The 19,615-nt window shown below is 41.3% G+C and overlaps 1 protein-coding gene across 2 annotated transcripts in view; it reads right to left on the minus strand.

The window, feature by feature from the left end:
- Positions 1-19,414, minus strand: part of kcnd3 (potassium voltage-gated channel, Shal-related subfamily, member 3) — a 379,784-nt gene extending 360,370 nt beyond the window's left edge. For both annotated transcript variants that reach the window (XM_072277793.1, XM_072277792.1), the window contains exon 1: positions 18,303-19,414. In XM_072277793.1, the coding sequence (XP_072133894.1) occupies positions 18,303-19,414 (1,112 nt within the window). The remainder of the gene's footprint in view (positions 1-18,302) is intronic.
- Positions 19,415-19,615: the final 201 nt, after the last annotated feature.

The raw sequence follows: 19,615 nt of genomic DNA on the forward strand, positions 1-19,615 counted from the left end.
CTTTTTTTTGTATGGGTGGGGGGATTGATGTTTTTCTCTAAACTACTATGGTTTTCTGTACTTTATGGCTGTCTGGAGAAGACAAATCTCAGAGTTGTAGTTTGCATATGTACTTTGATAATAAAATGAGGCTTTGAACCTTTGCCTCTCAACTCAAGGAATCTGAGCTCAAGGTTGAACATGGTAACTGTCTGCGTGGAGCTTATGTGCTGATATATTGTATGGGTTTCTTTAGTTTGCCCTGCTTTCCTCCAATCTACCAAAGGTCAGTTAGTTACTGCTAATGTAAAAGATCCCCTAGCGAGAGAATCCCCTGACAACAAGAATCATGCAGTTGGTGGGCATGGGTTACAAAGAATGGAGAAATGGGCCTGATGAGGTTCCTCTGCTGGGAGCTAGAATAGTCCTGATAGACTAAGTGGCCTCCTGTATTGTAGCAAGTAAGGAGGACTGAATGTGGAGATGACCACAACAAATGGGCAATACATTTGCAAATGCTTATTGTCGGTGCCCATGGATGACTTTCACAGGCAATATATTCAAAGTAATCAAGTTATAATATCCATTGGACTAGCAGTAAGAATTATTTGAACACTGTATTATGTTGAGAAAATGGTCAGGATTCAGTAAATTGTATTTTATTGTGACTTTCCAGACAGCACTCTAGACAAGAAGAATTTGTATGGCTGCAAGAACAGAGAGATCTCTGGACACAAAGAGCAAATCATGATAAACGGTATCACAGTCCAGCGAAGGAACTGAAAATCCTAACCAAGCATCAGGATTTATTTCTAAGGGTACAGAGTTCAAAACTAACAAGGTTATAGGACATCTTCAAGAGGTTGTGGCTCAGGAAGGCAGCATCCATCACTAAGCACCGTCACCATCAGAACGTGCTTTCTTTTCATTACTATTCAGCACAGGAACCTGTCAAACCACACTCAATGATTTAGGAACTTTTTTTTTCCCCTTTGACCATTAGATTTCTGAATGGTTCATGAACCCATGAACGCGACTTCCTTTTTCTTTCGGTGGGTCCTGGCATCAGAGATCCATGTGAGCAGGAGGCATGATGGCCAGGGGCCCTTAGTATGGGGACGTCAGCAAGTCTGGAGTTCAAGGTTTGGAGTTTGGGATCCCATCATTGGCAAGTCCAGGAGCCGGTACCAATGACTGAAGCTCAAACGTTGCAGGAAGAAGTCAGCGAGTCCTGAAGTTGAGGCCTGATTGCCAAAGCCCTGGATCGATTCAGGAACAGCTTTTTCCCCTCTACCATACAATTTCTGAATGGACATTGAGCCCATGAACACTCCCTCAGTACTTTTCTTTATTTTTATATTTGCACTACTTATTTATCTATTTTATATACACATACACTTCCTGTAATTGACATTTTTTATATTATTTTGTATTGCATTGTACTGCTGCCACAAAGACATCAAATTTCATGACATATACTGGTGATACTAAGCCTGATTCAGATTCTGAGAGTCTGTGAGTCCACTGAGGAAGTCAGAGTCCTGATACCTGCTTGTCCATGAGCCTGGAGTCTGGAAGTTTGGACAAGGCCTGCCCTGGGGTTGATGCGGGGGGGGGTGGGGGAGGGCCTTGTTTTACTGTTCCTGGTGTGTTGCCCTTATGAACATTATGGTCAAGCTATGCAGGTGCCGGAATGTGTGATGACACTCGCAGACTACCCCCAGCGCATCCTTTCCGTTGTGTTGGTTGTTCAAGAAAACAGCACATTTGACCGTATGTTTCAATATGAATCTGAATCCTCCTTATTTACACTATTTAGTTATACTTTACTTTATAGTTTTTATGTTTTGCACTGTACTGTTTCTGTGAAGCAGCAAGGTTTAATTTCATATGTCAGTGATATTAAATCTGATTCTGATTCTGACTTGCACAGGACCTTTTTCAGTCTGTGCTTGGAGAAATGGGCACAATTGTGGCATCTGTACTATAACAAGAGATAGAGAAAACACCATAGAAAATTCATGGAGGTAGTCTGCAAACACAGTGCTAATACTGAGGGATAACAGCTATTGGAAACAATGAAATTGCTCAAGTCTTTTCTTCTTGGCAGAAAAAGAGCTGTGGGAGATCTCGGAAATTTAAGATTCATTGCACACAGCAGATACTGGGACAGGGTCACCACCTGGAGAATCTAAAACAAGAGGCCATAGATTATCAATGAAGGTTGAAGGAAAGAAAAGAGCTATTTTACTCAGACAGTAATTGGAGTTCATGGGGTACGGAAGACTTTTGTTAAAAGATGAGAATCAGAAGATGGAATCGGGGGGGGGGTAAAAAGGTTTGAGAAAATCTGACACTGAAATACAAAAAGGCTGAACCATGAACTGATTGTGCACCAATAACAGGGGAGAGGAGGGTTTGAGAGGGGAAGTGAGCAAAAGAAGACAGAATCAGAAGACATGAGTGAGAGAACGGACAGCAGATGCTGTGATGATTGAGAGGATTGAGTCTATGAAGAAGGAGCATATCTATTCAGGCTCACTGGCTGATAACATGGGATGATTCTTATTGGGAAATTTTCAACTGACTCATGTCAGCGTGAGACTTCAGTTCTTCGGGGAGCCAGCCACTTGTCTCCTCCACTAAAAATGAGAAAAAATTGGGAATTCTTGACTCCATACCTAATTTTCCAACATGTATTGTGTGCACAAATCTTTGCTGCTGGAGAAGTAATTAGATAAAGTCACCAGATAACAATAACAATTTCTCATTATCTTAATTTACAAAAGCATGTCACATCCAATTAGCATAATTCATTAATGGTACTGTTGGTTTGAGACTGGTTCCTGTTGAGAGGTGATGAAGCACTGGTGCCACAAAATATATTGCTGCCTCTGCACCATGCTGGGACCAGGCATGCACATTCATGCTAGTCCGCATGCCTGCACACAGCTGCAGATCGCTGCGTGCCCACGACTGTGCAACATACATTTTCTCATTGCTACGGAAGAGTTCACTGCCTTTTCCGACAGTGGCTGACAAAGAGTGGATCTAACAGCGAAGATATTTTTTCACCATAGCCATGCAGGGGAGCGGTACTAAAGGTGGCTGCAGTAATGCCAGCACAGAGCAGTGATGCCAGTCCCGTACTGGGATATTCCGACTACCACTTTGAAGGTGAACAGAGAAAATAGAACATAGAACATTGTGCACGGTACAGGCTCTTCAGCCCACAATGCTGTGCTGACCTTTTAGCCCACTCTGAGCTCAGTCGAGACCTGCCCTCCTACTTAGCCCTCCGTTTTTTTAATCACACGCACGCCTATCTATCTTGCCAGCTGGTGGTGTCGTGGCATCCACACCGGACTTTGGGGCGAGTTGTTACGGGTTCAAATCCGGCCAGCTCTTTGCGCACTTTCCATCCAGAATGTCAATCTAGCAACTTGGCCTCGTAAAGACAGACAAAAATGCTGAAGAAGTGGCAAGCCTGCTGACCAGTGCACCACAAGGCAGAGAAAGGAACAACAATGTGCCCATCTAAGGGTTTCTTAAATGCCCCTTTACCACTATTATTGGCAGGGTGTTCAATGCACTCTCCATTCTCTGAGTGAAAAACTTACCTCTGACATCCCCTCTATACTTTCGTCCAATCACCTTAAGATTATGTCCCTGGTAGTAGCCATTTCTGCCCTAGGAAAATGTCTCTGGTTATCCATTCAATTTATGCCTCTTACTGTTTTGTTCACCTCTATCAAATCAACTCTCATACTCCTTCGATCTAAAGAGAAAAGACCTAGCCCACTCAAACTATCCTCATAAGTCATGCTTTCTAATCCAGGCAGCATCCCAGTAAATCTCTCCCGCATCCTCTCTAAAACTTCTCCCTCCTTTCTATAACGAGGTGACCAGGACAGCGACTAGTAGAACTTTATGGAACTTTTTGCAAGAGCAAGCACCATTTGAGACTTTAACTTATTGACTTTGTTTTGATAGCTTCTTTCTCTAATCTCATGATGTGGGTTTCCACCCAGTGCTACAGTTTCCTCGCATATTCCAACGGATTACAGTTAGGTTTAGGGTTCATGATTTGTGGGCATGCTATGTTGGCACCAGGAGCATGGCGACACTTGCAGGCTGCCCGTGTCAAAATCCTTGCTAATTTGATTTGATGGAATTGGCTTATTTCACTCTATGTTTTGATGTACCTGCGACAATAAGGCTAATCTTTTGAATATTGAGTGCTGTCGTAAGAGTGCAGTCCCATTGAATTAATTCGCAAAACTATTTCACTGTAGTCTAACTGCTCCAATGCAGTGCTGGCATACTGCAGTGGCTCCAGTGTTTGTTCAGTGCAGTTCTCCTATACTGCATTTTGAATGATCCTATCCTTGAATTTGGAATTCTCTTCCTAGCATCTCTGCTGCTCTTTCCTCCTTGCAAACATTTTTTCATCTGCTCCAATAACTCTTGAATTGCTGTCCATCAATTATTTTTGTCAGATAGTGTTCCTGCTACATTGGCAGAGCTCCATAAATGTGAGTGGCTATTATTATTGTCAAGCGCGACGTGATTATTTAATGAAAGAGGTATCCTCCAGCTTCCCAAAGGTGACATGACCCTCCCCTTTGGTGATTTCAGCCTCCAATATCACTGAGACTGTTGACAGAAGACTTTGCAGATGCTGGAATCTGGAGAAACAAATAATCTGCTAGCGGAACCCAGTGGGTCATTGATGCAAAGAAGAAACTGTTGCTCTGGCAAGCCTGTAGACTACCAGAAGTTATCCAGAACATCGCATAATTTCTACACTTTGCCAACACTTAATTTCTCTAAAGCCAACGTCTTCTCATCAAGACGTTACGTGGAAGCTAGAATGGTAATATAAACATGACCTAGATATTCCCCTGTGTTGACTTAGCGTTGGAGGGCTTCCAAAACAGAATTGCCACAGTCAGTTTGATGCTCTAAAGCAGGCACACTGAATGTAAATAACAGGAACAGCTCCAGGCTTGTTTGCACAGACACTTATTTTCACAGAGCTTTGTTGGGGAATGGCTTGGGTAGTATTGGAGAAGTGGGTGGATGATTGTCACTGTAGCCCAGAGGACTTGTCACTTCAATGGAATAATAAAGATGCTATTACAGAGGGTTCTGCATCTTTATTAGACAAGGGAGCATTATCAGAAGTAATGTCGTCCCCTCCTTCGAAAAGAACAGTAGGAATAAGCCTGGAAACTACCGGCCAGTGCATCATTCATCGGTGGTAGGGAAGTTAAAAAATTATGAGGGTCAGGATTTATGTCCACTTGGAAAAATAGGGGCTGATTAGAAGGAGTCCTTATAGTTGTGGACATGAGAGATCAAATCTGATTGACATTTTTGAGGAGGTAATTAAGTAAATTGATGAAGACACAGTGAGTTTGTATAGCATACATAGACTACAGTAAATGTTGACGAGGTCCAACACAGTAGGCTGGTCCAGAAGGTTAAGGTACAAGAGACTCGAGGTATAAAAGCAAACTGAATTGAAAACTGGTATAATGATAGGAGACAAAGTAACAGTGAATGGGTGTTTAATTGACTGGGAATCTGTAACAGACGAAGTACTGCAAGAATCAGTGCTGGATCCTTTACTGTCTCTAATATATATAAGTGAATTGATTAAGAATGTAGGTGGTATGATTCATGTTTTCAAATAATATAAAAAATGATGGAGTTGTAGACTATGAAGAAGTTATTTAAGGATAACAGAGCATAGCTCAGTTGGGATCTTGGAAGGGGCAGCGGCAGATGGAAATTATTCCTAACATATTTGAGTTAATGCACTTGGGGAGATCAGATTCCGGTAGGACATACAGAATAAGGGACCTTAGGAGTGCTGATGGAGGGAAAAGAACTCGGGCTGCAAATTCATAGCTCTCTGAAAGTGGCTAAGGTAGTGAAAAGGCATGTGGTGTGCTTCCTTTAGAGGCTGAGACAACGGGTGTGAGTTGCTGTTAGAAACGTAGAAACACAGAAAACCTACGGCACAATACAGGCCCTTCGGCCCACAGAGCTGTGCCGAACATAGCCTTACCTTAGAACTACCTAGGCTTACCCATAGCCCTCTATTTTTCTAAGCTCCATGTACCTATCCAGGAGTCTCTTAAAAGTTTTGTTGTACAGAACTGCAGCATGACTACATTAGGAGTGTTGTGCATTGTTCCCGTTGCCTTATTGCAGAAAGGACGTGGTAGCAAAGAGAGAACGCAGAAACAATTCACAAGAACTTTGCCCAGTGTTGGTGGCTGCAGTTAAAAAAGAGAGAAATTGCATGGACTGAGTTTATTCTCATTGGAATGTAAGAGGGATGAACTTATGGAGGTTCATAAAATTATGATGGGCATGAATAAGGAATTTTACCCAGGGCATGGGAGTCTAAAACTAAGGTGGGATCGGTATGCTTTTCACAGAGAGGGCAATGGATATCTGGAACATGCTGCTGCTGGAGATGGGGGAGGCATTTATAGTTGCAATGCTTAAAAACTATTTGGAAGGTGCTTCAATAGGAAAGATTTTGAGGGATCAGGGTCTAACATTGGGAATGGGATTAGTACAGATCCATAGGTATTATGGTTGGCATAGGTCAAAAGTGCCACTTCTATACTGTATAGCTCCATGACATCATGTAGTTTGCAGTAGTTAGCATAACACTATTGCAATGCCAGTGATCACCAACTGGGATTCAATTCCCACTGCTGCCTGCATGGAGTTTGTACATTCTCCTCATGACCCTGTGGGTTTCCTCTGGGTGATCTGGTTTCCTCCCACATTCCAAAGATGTATGGTTAGGGTTAGTGAGCTGTGGGTAATGTATGTTAGTGCCGGAAGCATTGCTGACCCTGTGTAATCCTCAGACTATGTTGTCTATTGACCAAAAACAATGTATTTCACTTTAAGTGTTGATGAACATGTAACAGATAAAGCTAATCTTTATCTCCTAATTTTTGTCTTCATAGGGAGGATGATGAGTATCTGTAACAAGTGCCACAGGAGGTGGGGGAGGCAGTTGTAGTTGCAATGCTTTAAAGGTACCTGGACAGGTGTATCATGAAGAAAGTTGTTGAGGGATCTGCGCCTAATGTGGGAAATGGGATTAGTGCAGATCTGTATTATGGTTGGCAAGGGTGAGGTGGTTCAAAATGGCCACATCTATACTTGACAGCTTCTAATTTTATGTATGGAGGGACCAAATGGCCTCCTTTGTATTTCAGAGCAGTTGGTGCAATACTACTGCAATGCCAGCAATTACTGATTAGGATTCAATTCCCGACAGTCCCTATAAGGAGTTGATACATTTTCCCTGTGACCATGTGGGTTTTCTCCCACATACCAAAGAGTTAGTGTTATTGAGTTGCGGCCATGCTACATTGGCGCCAAAATCATGATGGTATTCACGGGCTACCCGGCACAATCCTCACTGATACATTTCACTGTATGTTTCGACAGATAAAGTTAATCTTTAATCTTTCTTTGCTCTACCATGTGGGTAGAGGAGCATAACTAGCTGAAATGCTCTTCCCAAGGCTAAAATGGATCAAATGGGCTGAACGGTCTCCTTCCTTGCTCTAACTGCTCTGTGATTCCATGTTTCTCTTGGTTTTCTATTGGATATAAAAGGCAAAATATCTGAATGGAATTCGAGGAAGTGGAGGGAAGAGTGATTTTATTTTCAAGTGCACTTCACAGTGCTTCCCCCAACCTGAAAGCACGTCACACCCTCCAACCTCCAACACACATCACCTGCCCCTCCCCTCTGACCTCTACCATGTCCTGCCCACCTCCAGTTCAAAGGGCGCAGGATAACAATGAGGCCATTCAGCCTTTTGAGTCTGCTCCAGCGTTCGAATTTGGCTGACTTATTTTCCCTCTCAATCCCATTCTCCTGCAGTAACCTTTGTCACCCTTATTAATCAAGAACATTTCAACCTCTGCTTTAAATATACCCAGCGACACGGCCTCCATAGCTGTCTGTGGCAATAAATTACTCAGACGTACCACCCTCTGGCTAAGAAAATCCTCCAGGTCTCTGTTCTAAACAAAGGTCTTTCCAAAGCTGTGCCCTTCAGTGCTATAAAATCGCACTATTTGAAACGTACTCGCCACGTCCACTGTACCTAGGTTTTTCAATATTTGATAGGCTTCAATGAGGTCCGCTTTCTCCTTCTTCTAAATTCCAGTAAGTACAGTCCCACAGCCACTAAATGCGCCACATACATTAACCCTTTCTATTCTGGAATCATTCTTGTAAACCTCCTTTGGACCCTCTCCAATATCAGCATATCCTTTCTTACATATGAAGCCCCAGACTTGTCACAATACTCCTAATGTGGTTTGACAAATGGCTTATAAGACTCAGCACTACATCATTGCTTTTACATTCCAGTCCTCTTGAAATGAATTGCCTTCCTTGCTATCAGCTCAACCCAAGACACCTCTCCCTTGAACTCCAACCCACACCACATCCCCGCACCTAACCCACACCATCTCTCCTTCAACCCCAACCTTCAGCACCTTCCCCCACCTCTAACCCATGCCGTCTTCCCCATTCCACCATTTTGGCTGGGAAACAAGAAACAGGTGGAATTGCAGACTAAAATTCAGGACCAAGGAAATGTTGCACAAAGTCTTTGTTCATCAACAAACTGTTTCTCACTAAGTTCAAATTCCCCAAATGCATTGTCAGTCAGTTAACTACAAGAAGCTGGTGGCATTCCTCATTGAATCCCAATTTGTACCAACTCTACATATTAAAACATTAGTTTCAGAATAGCGATGCGCACCTGAAGAATGTAATAGAGTCAAGTTATTTTCATGTGCACCACACAGAAATTTACACAACAAATTGAGACTGAACAGTCCATCACAATCTGTGCTGATTCTTCATGAAGGGTCTCGGCTTGGAACGTCAACGGTTTATTCCTCTCCACAGCTGCTGCCTGGCTTGCTGAGATTATCCAGCATTTTGTGTGTGTTCCTCGTGATTTGCATTCTATGTTATTCTCTATAAATACTTATCATCCACTTGCTTGTGATATTCACTCACAGCTTTTTCAATGTACAGTGAATTCTGTTTTTTTTTTGTTTTCTGTTAAAATACTTCCTCTTTGAAAGCTGTTTTAATTGAATTCTGTAGCAGTCTGGAGTACTGATGGCTGTAAGGTAATTAGATTTGGAGAAGGCCAGTAGTCAGAATGCTTCTCCTTTACCCTCCAGGTTGTCCAAAATGTGAATACAGCTTGACTAATAGAGAGATAAAGGTGCTTTTATGATTGTATAAGAGATGATGAATTGTGATCTTGGAGGTTGAAGTGATTGACAGTTGTGTATGAACCACGTAGCAGTGAAAATTTTATTAATATGATTTTCCCAGCAAACTCATAATACAATTCTATGAGGTTAAGTTTTGACTTCACTAAAAGTGGTAAATAACATCTAACTTCTAATGATTAAGTGCTGAGCTTTCTACTTACCAAGAGTGCTCTCGTCCATGATCCGGACCACAGGTTACATTACCCAAAAAGTCAGCGTTAATCAGGCACTAAGCAGATATTAATTCCTGCCATCAGCAAATAAGAAACTGCCCACCCCAACGCATTTCAAATCATAGTCAGAGACTACAGTCAGGTTTCTTTGAAGAAATATCTGCCTAATTATCATCAGCATATAACCTGCAGCACCAGGGGTCTCAACACACTCAGTCATTACTATACCATGAATAAGAATGCCTACCAATCCATGCCTAGGCTGTATCTTGGGAACTCTGATCACTTGGCTGTCCTTCTCCTACCTGTATACAATCAGGGGTTAAAGAACAAGGCTCCACACATAAGGACAACAACAAGATGATTGCAGGAGACAGAGGAGTGGCTATGGGATTGCTCTGAGTTGGTGGACTTGGCTGTGTTCAAGGCCTTATCAGAGGATCTGAATGACTACACCACAGTTGTCACGGTCTTTATACTAACAGTCTTAAATGAATGTGTCCCCAGAAAATCATGCGGATGCTTCCCAAACCAGAAGCTCTAGATAAATCATGAGATCCACTATCTGCTGAGGGCCAGATCAATGGCATTCAGGTCTGGCGACCAAGTAAAATACAAGAAATCCAGGTACGATCTCTGAAAAGCCATCTCAGTGCAAAGTGGCAATTCTGGACCAAACCTGAGTCACTGAAGGTTGCTCAGCAGTTGTAGTAGTGCTTAAATGCTATTACCTCTTACAACATGAAGCCAAGTGAGATAGGCGACAACAATGCTTCACTCCCAGAGGAGCTTAATACATTCTATGCTCACTTTGACCATCAAAACATGGAGGAAATATCAGAAACTCTCACAGCTCCCAATGACCCTGTGATTTCAGTCTCTGAGGCCGACATGAGAGCATCCTTCAGGAGGATGATTGCATTCAGGGGGAAAGCATTTGACCCATATGGGGTACCTGCCTAAGTACTAAAGACCTGTCGTAATCAACTGGCTGGAGTGTTCAGCGATATCTCTACTCTCTCAATTCAGCAGTGTGAGGTACCCACCTGCTACCTTCTTTAAAAAGGATTCAATTATACCAGTGCCTAAGAAGAATTTGGTGACTTGCCTCAATGAGCATTGTCCAGTAGCACTTTGATCCACCGTAATTAAGTGCTTTGAGAAGTTGGTGATGAAACACATCAACTCCTGACCTAGAAATTACTTGGATCCACTCTAATTTGCCTACCGACACAACATGTCCACAACAGATACCACTTCATCAGCTCTTCGCTCAATCCTGGAACATCTGGACAGCAAAGATGCATAGATCAGGATGCTCTTTATTGACTATTGCTCAGCATTCAATACTATCAATCCCTCAAATCTAATCAATAGGTTTTAAGATCTTGGCCTCAATTGCTCCTTGTGCAAATGGATCCTTGATTTTCTTGCTTATAGTCCCCAGTCAGTTCAGGTTGGCAACAGTACCTCCTCCACAATCTCCACCCGCACAGGTGCACCACAAGGCTGTGTGCTTAGCCCCCAATCTACTTGCTTTATACTTATGACTGTGAGTCTAAGCACAGCTCCAATTCCACATGCAAGTTTGCCAATGACATCACTGTTGTTGGCTGAATCAATGGTGGTGATGAATCAGCATATAGGAGGGAGGTTGAAAATCTGGCCGAGTGGTGCCACAACACTGACCTTTCACTCAATGTCAGCAAGATGAATGAGCTGATTATTGACTTCAGGAGGAGGAAACTGGAAGTTCATGAACCAGTCCTCATTAGGGGAATCAGAGGTGGAGAAGGTCAGCAACTTTAAACTGCTGAGTGTTATCATTTCCGAGGAAATGTCCTGGGCCCAGCACATAAGTGCAATTATGAAGAAAGCACAGCAGTGCCACTTTCAAGGACTCTTCATCTTATGTTCTCAATATTTATTTATTTACTTATTTGCCAATCTCTTTCTTTCTTTTCTTTTTCCCATTCTTTTCTTCTTTCTTTCTCTTTAGTGTTTGCAGTTTGACGTCCTTTGCATATTGGTTGGTTGTCCATCCTGTTGGCTGCTGTTTCTCTTTGATCCTACTGTGTATGCCCACAAGTAAATAAATCTCAGGGTTGTATATGGTGAAATATACGTACTTTGATAGTAACTTACTCTGAACTTTGAACTTCTGAACTAACATAAATCATGTCTTTACTACCTTGAATCTGCTACCTGTGGGATTTTATGCCACATGAGAATTTTCATTAAAGCAAATGTTGTATTGGGCATTCTCAACTCTGTTTCCGGACAATTTAAGTCATAGCACAAAAGTGTCTCTAACTTGGCACTAATTGGTACTAAATTGTCAGCTCCATTCAGGATTGCTACTTTTGTTGGTAGTCAGCAGCCTCTCGGGGGTGGAAATTAAGTACATTGCAAGCTCAGAGATAGATCTCACTCCTCCATTATCTGATGTTAATGATCAGCCTAGGATTTGTTATTATTGCTTCTAAAATGTGGCAATATGTTCCATTTCAAAGCATTAATATTTTCCAGTGAGATGATTGCAAGTTAATGCAAAATTTAAGATTTGATTCAATGACTTTGAGGAAATTATAAATCTCGAAATACTTTTATCAAGGTGAATAGTTGAACACCAAGTCTTACTTTTATTTGGAAATACACTCAGTGGCCATTTTATTAGGTCTACATGTGACAGCAACTCAATGCATTATAACATGGAGACATTCTCAAAATATTCACTTGTTGTTCAGACCAGACATCAGAATGGGGAAGAAATGTAATCTGAGTGACTTTGACTGTGAATCAATTGTTGGTGCCAAACAGGACTTGCTGCTTTCTTGGGATTTTCACACACAACAGTCTCTAGAGTCTACAGAGAATGGTGCAGAAAAAACAAAAGAAAAAATCCAGTGAGTGGCTGTTCTGTGGATGAAAAAGCCTTGTAAATACGAGGGGTGATTGATAAGTTCATGGCCTAAGGTAGAAGGAGTCAATTTTAGAAAACTTAGCACATTTATTTTTCAACATAGTCCCCTCCTACATTTACACACTTAGTCCAGCGGTCCTGGAGCATACGGATATTGGACCTCCAGAAGGTGTCCACAGCAGAGGTGATTGATAAGTTCGTGGCCTAAGGTAGAAGGAGATGAGGTATACAGCTCTCGTTACATGCACATGCAGCTCAACTCTTTGAGTGATTATGCAGAAAGTTTGAAGTTAATAACTCATCTCCTTCTACCTTAGGCCAAAAAATAATCAATCATGCCTGATGAGTTGAAATGATTTTACGTATTTCATCAGAAGACCAAAAGACATTTCAACAGAGTTAGGTCATTCTGCTCATTGCATCTGCTCCACCATTTCATCATGGCTAATTTATAATCCCTCTCAACCCAATACTCCTGTATTCTCCCTGAAACATTTGATACCCTTACTAATAAGACCAAATGCATACCTAGAAAGGACACGCTGAGCATTTGTGCCAAAAAGCTTGGCGCAAAACCAACAATCAATTAGTAGGAGTGGGGTTTGAACCCACATGAACATTCATTCATTGGATCTTAAGTCCTACATCTTAACCACTCAGCCATCATGGAAGGCCTTTCAAGTGCCAAGCCTCAAAAAATAAGAATCCCGTCATGTGCTTTAAAATTGGGAATTGGGGATAATACTGTGAAATGGTGCAATTTTAATTTAAAAAGTAATGCCATCCAATTAAATGTGAATTTTGCAGGACTTTCAGGATCCCAGTTTTGAAACTAGAATCTAGCTATTACTAGTTGTAACAATTATTAACATTCACCAACTTAATGGTCAGTAGGGAATTAAAATGATAAAAGGTCGCACTAAGCTCAAAGTCAAAGTGAAATGTCAGAACTCGCTTATTTCAATTGAAATTTCAGTCTTCAATGAATAGATCTAAAAAGCAGTCCACTTGAGTATGTAGGTTTAACCATTCATTCCTCAGCTTCTATACTCTAACCATGAGTGGCTGCTTACTATTCAAACTCTTGGCATTATTGCTTAGCTATTATGCACATTTTTTTTGTCAAGCATCCATTTACAGCCTTGTATCCTTACATCTGATTGCTGTTAAATAAGAAGCAGCTACCAGTGCACTTGGAAAGAACAGCTTCGGTAGAGCATGTGTAAATTTGTGTTAACAAACAGTTTTTAAGTCGTGAATCACAATCGCGGCACAATATGTTAGTTCATAGTGGTGCAATAATGTTCACGTTTATACATGTCACTTTCCATATTATAAAATCTTAGCTTGGTTATGTCACTGTCCGTTACTGCATTAAGGAAGGATAAATTTGCCTTGGAGAAAGTGAAATGCGGAATTAAAGAAATGGTACTATCGGTTAAAAGGTTAAGTTATGAGGATGGATTATTTGATCTCTTAAGGACAGAAAATTGAGAAGCAATGTAATTTAAGTGTTTAAAATTTATAAATGGGTTTAATGGAACAGATACAATTGGTGATGGATAACCAATGGGTTTGTCTGCTAGACAAAACAGAATGGGGAGTTTATAGGTGATAATTTTAGAATTAAAGCAAATGTATACAGAACTTTAATCCAAGATACCTCTTCACAAAAAAAGTAGACACAATCAGGAAATCTCTCTCTCTCTCTCTCTCTCTCTCTCTCTCTCTCTCTCTCTCTTTCTCAATAGGCTGTGGATCCTAGGTTATGAAAATTGTTTTGAGTCTGAGGGAGATATATTTAGTTGGGCAAGGTTATCGATGAGAATGGAGCAAAAACAGGTAAATGAGTTTCAGATACATATCAGCCTGATGCAGTTGAAGATCAGATTGAGATTGTGAAATTGAATGACCTTCTCCTGTCCAATTGTGCCAAACAACTGAGGAATGTATGCCAAAGAGACAGACAAAGAGACAAGCCAGTTGCTTGGACCTTCTCTATATCACTTGCCATGTGTTCTGACAAGTAAATGTCAGGCAGCAGACTGTCTCTTAGCTGAAAGGTAAGTCTGCATCCAGGAGTTTAGAAGATGATGTAAAAAGAAAATTCTACTAGATTTCAAGATGATAAATGGTGGGACTAGGCTTTGGAACCTTTCTACTTCATTACCTTTACTGTGAACTGTATTCATTATTTACTAGAATATCACAAATCATTTTCAAACATGATGCAAGTAAATTCACCATCATGTATTTTTTTCCTTGGTATTTTGTCTTAAGTAGCAAGAGGACCTCTCCAATTGTGTGGGATTTTACAGCAAAAAGGTAACTAGTGGCAGCATGAAATAAGCTACCTGTGAAAATTATTGAAGTAATGTAAATAAGGTAAGATTTCTGGAGAAAGAAAAGATGAAAAATTATGGCGACAAGTTACAGTGTTGGGACAGATGTATCAATAGTGTTTTGGCATAATGTTTTTCTTGTTTCTATATTCATATGCCTTTTGTAACAAGTCCTATTTAGACAAAGGAAGAACAATATTAAATGGCTCCACTTGAGCAAAAATGTTTTTTTAAGTATGTCTTATGTATTTAAATGAGAACATAACTTTCAGTGTTTTCCTCGGAATTCAGATGGTTATCAAAAGTAATACACCATTTTCAGTGATGCATGCAAGACATTCATCATTATGTCTAATCTACAGAGATTATTGGTACTCAAAAGAATCTTAATAGGTAAATGAAATAGATTCCCATGTATAACAGACTTATCAAGCAGAAGTTTATCTTCTTAAAACCTAACTGATGTCTTTTTTCCTTATTTTCTTATAAATTTCTAACCATTTAAATGTAATATGTAACAACCCATTATACCTTGCATTAAACTGCAACAGTAAACATCTCCAGTTCCAGAAGGTTAGTCCCATGTGACTCTAACACAAAAGGTAGTTTCAGAAAAGAGAATTGTCGTAGTCATCATATTTGTTTGCCACCAACAAAGATATGTTATTTAATACAAGAGATTCTGCAGATGCTGGGTATCTTGAGTTAACACCCACAAAATGAAGGAACTCAGCAAGTCAGGCAGCAGCTATGGTTTATTCCCCTTCATAAATGCCGCTTGACATGTTCAGTTCCTAAAGCATTTTGTGTGTGCATGTTACTGATTATAACAGTCAGGTGCTGTACAGAGGTTTTCAAAGGAAGAACTCCATTTCAACTTGTTCTTTGTCTTAAAGCACCATACCCCATGAAGCACCTTTGAAGTAGTCACTGTAATACCGTAAAGATGATCACCAAATTGCACACAACAAGTTCCTATAGAAATGGAGTATCATTTGCCTTAAAGGTCAAAGCAGAGTCGGGGAGCCGAATGACATACTCTTGTTCAAATGTGCTTTATGGTTGATGATCAGATGTCAAGAAACAAAACCTTGGTCAACATAACATTATGAACTGAAGAGTCTGTATTGTGCTGTAATATTCCATATTCTAAAACCAATTGTTTGGATCTTTATCTTCTAGTACATTACAACTTCAAGAGGATTGTCAAACCATACAGAAGAAAGCAGATTCTGGAAACTGAAATATAAGTAGAAAATGCTGCAAGTACTGTACTCAGTAGCGTGTTTTTTGGACTGGATTAGGGAAGCATTGGAACCCAGCAAGTGAGATTCAAATCCACATATTTCTGACTCCTTTAATGTAATAACAGGCAGGATAGACAAATAAGAGTCAGTGGATGTTGTTTATTTGGATTTTCAGAAGGGCTTTGAAAAGGTACTGTACATGAGACTGCTAAATGAGATAAGAACTCAGGAAAGATACTAGCATGGACAGAATATTTGGTGACTGGCAGAAAGCAAAGAGTGGAATAACTGGGCCTTTTCTGATTGGCTGCTGGTATCTAGCGGTTATCTGTAGGGATTGGAGTTGGGACCGCTACTTTTCATGTTTTATATTAATTATCAGGAGGATGGAATTGATGGCTTTGTGGCCAAGTTTGCAGACTGTTCAATGATAGGTGGATGCTCTTGTAGCTTGGTAGAAGAAATAAAGGTGTAGATTATTTTCTAAATGGTGAGCTAATTCAAAAATCAAAGGTGCCAAGGGACTTGGAAGCCCTAGTGCAAGATTCCCCAAAGGTTAATTAGCAGGTTGAGTTGGTGGTGAGGAAGGTAAATCAATGTTGGCATTCATTTCAAGGGGATAAGAAAGGAATGCTGAGGCTTTATAAGGCATTGGCCAGAAAACACTTGGAGTATTGTGAGCAGTTTTCAGCCAAACCTCTAAGAATGGATGGGTTGGCAATGGAGAGGGTCCTGAGGAAGCTCATGCGAATTATCCCAGGAATGAAAAGGTGGATGCATGAGGAGTTTTTGCTGGCTCTGAGAATTACTCAATGTAGTTTAGAAGAATAAGGGGGTTGGAGGGGTGGGGATCTTATTGAAATTTACTGAATATTGAAAGGCCTAGATAGGATTGATGTAGAGAAAATGCTTCTTATAGTGGGAAAGTCTAGACCTGAAGGACACATCCTCAGAATAGAGGAACATCACTTTAGAACAGAGATGAGGAGGAATTTTGAGGAGTGTTGAGAGTGGAGGGAAAGTAAATCAGTCACGATGGAATGAAGGAGCAGAATGAATGGGACAAATGGCCTTATTCTACCCCTATGCCTTATGGTCTTATGGATTCAACACTGAGTGTTTGCTACCTTGTGATTCATGTTTGACAAAGCGATAAGTTAAGGTTAGAAACCATTTACAAGAGCAGAAATTTATTGACTCCAGGTAATTTATTGACAAACAAAAGACCGCAATCTACAGGATTAAGTCAATCGGGAAGAATCTGAAATAGCCACACTCACTATCCGAAGTAAATGAAATGAGTTTCAGGACCACGGACAGCAATCTTAATCAACATTCAGCGCCGGGCCAAGTTCTATTGTGAAAACTTTAATTGCTGTTGTCACAAGGTTTCAAATAAACCTCAAGGTTATTAGTTCGAGACGCCTAACAAAGCATTTCTTTTTTGTATGTGTGCGAATATGACATTATTTATCGGTGAACCGTTTATGAATTTAACAGACAGCCCATTGCTATTTGAAACCGAATCAGCCGTTTTGCAAGAAAACCTCGCGTTATGTTGCAATGTGCAGTCATATGAAGAATAGAGGCCACACAATGCCGCATTTCCTGTAATTCCTCTTGATTGAAGTAGTTGCAATAGTCGGGTTAAAATCAATAAAAGTTAGAAAATGTGTTGCTTTAACATGTGCTGGAAGAGTATAGTAACCGAGGGAACGATTTAACCAAGGGCTCGATATAGTGACAGTTAGCTGCCAATTTTAACTCATTCCCACCCTCGTCCCAACCCTCATCCCCATCCTTAGGTAAACTTTCAAATCTCCAGCCTGACAAAGATTAATGTTTAGTACTGCCTTTTAATTCTCAGAAGAATATCCAACAGCTATTGTTAACGTCTGGTACTTCTTAGAAAAGGAGATTAGTCAACGTTATTGCTGGAAACGTAATGACAGAATGCCCAGACAATTCATCAATTAAGATATTACACCGCGCGTAGCCGAGGCGGTAAACAATAACCTTTTTTTCTTGTACTTTCAATGCCTTACGTGATCAAATAAAAAAACATGTCTTATCTTTTTATAAACAGTAATTTTTAGATGCAAATAACTCCTTGTAAAATGAAGATCACATTATTTTCTTTATCGTGCCATCCGGAACTTTCTGGGCACCTGTTGCAGGAGCCGAGTGACTCAACGTACGGAGTACGTGCAAACAGGTAAGGCGTGAAACCACATTTAACACAAAAAGAACTAAGTGGAAATAAATAGAACAAAAACCTAGGACTTACCCCAGAGTTGTCATGGTGACGATTGTGTACCAAAAGGACGCGGGAATGCTTGTAAACTTGCTATGCGTCGAGCCCTTCTCAGCATAGAACATCACTGTGGCAAAGATTATGATGGCCATGGTGAGGGAAAACAGGAGGAATCCCAGTTCAGACGCGCAGCTCTTCAGGGTGTAACCGAGGATCCTCAGTCCTTGGGAATGGCGAGAAAACTTGAAAATCCGGAAGACTCTGAAGACACGAAGAGTCACAAAGGCTCCACTCACGTCCTCGTTGTTGGTCATAACCAGGCCAATGTAATAAGGCATGATGGCCACTACATCGATGATGCTCATCACACTTCTCATGAACCTGTAGCGGCTCGGGGCTGCAAAGAGCCGCAGAAGGTATTCGATAGTGAAGATCATGACACACGCGGTGTCCAAGCAGAAGAAAGCCACCACGTATCTTTCTCCGCATGGCAAGTCCTTGACGTCGCTCGGGCCAATTCCGCAGGGCACCGTCTCGACCACATTGGTGATGACTGACACTGCTATGAAGAAGCCAGTGACATAGTAAAAGACTAAGGCCAAGGTGCTGGTGTGCGGGTTCTCAAAGGCCCTCCACATAGTCTGGCGGCAGGTGCGCGATGGCAGGTTACCTTCTACCTTGTTTTCAGAGTCACTGTCATCCATCAACCTCTCTGCGTTCTCCCTCTTTCTGTCTTTGTATTCTTCGTAACAACAGTCCCCGATGATCTCCGGGATGATGCCAAAGAAAGCCAACTCTTCGTCGTAGGCAGATATGCACTCGTGCCGTGGATAGTGCAACTTGCCCGTCCTGTAAAAATTCAGCACATTTCTGAAGATGTCAGGATCCCGGTCAAAGAAATACTCCTTGCTTTCTTCGTGAAAGAAGAACTCCTTCTCGGTGCTGCCCAGTAACGTATCCGGGAATCTCTCCAAGGTGTTCTTCCAAGTTTGGAAGCGTCTGCCACTCACGTTGAGGATGACAAGCTCGTCTTGCTTCTTGTTCTTGTCGCCCGGGGCAAGAGGCATGGGGCAGTTAGCCACGGGCATCCATCCTATGGCAGCTGCCCGGGCGAAAGGTAGCCAGGCTGCTACTCCGGCCGCCATCGCGACACCCAACTTATTAGAAGGCAACAGAGCGGCTACAGCGACAGCCTCCTCCGAGGACGATCAGGCATCATCTGGGAATAAGAGCAGAAACCAATTTCCTTCTCAAGATCAGCCTTCATCAACGTTGGCGCGACAAAGTTATCACAATGTAATGACATTCCGTCATTGCTTTAGCTGACAATTTTCCATGCAATCGAA

The sequence above is a fragment of the Mobula birostris genome, chromosome 14 (assembly GCF_030028105.1).
Source record: "Mobula birostris isolate sMobBir1 chromosome 14, sMobBir1.hap1, whole genome shotgun sequence".
Taxonomy (NCBI): Eukaryota; Metazoa; Chordata; class Chondrichthyes; order Myliobatiformes; family Myliobatidae; genus Mobula; species Mobula birostris.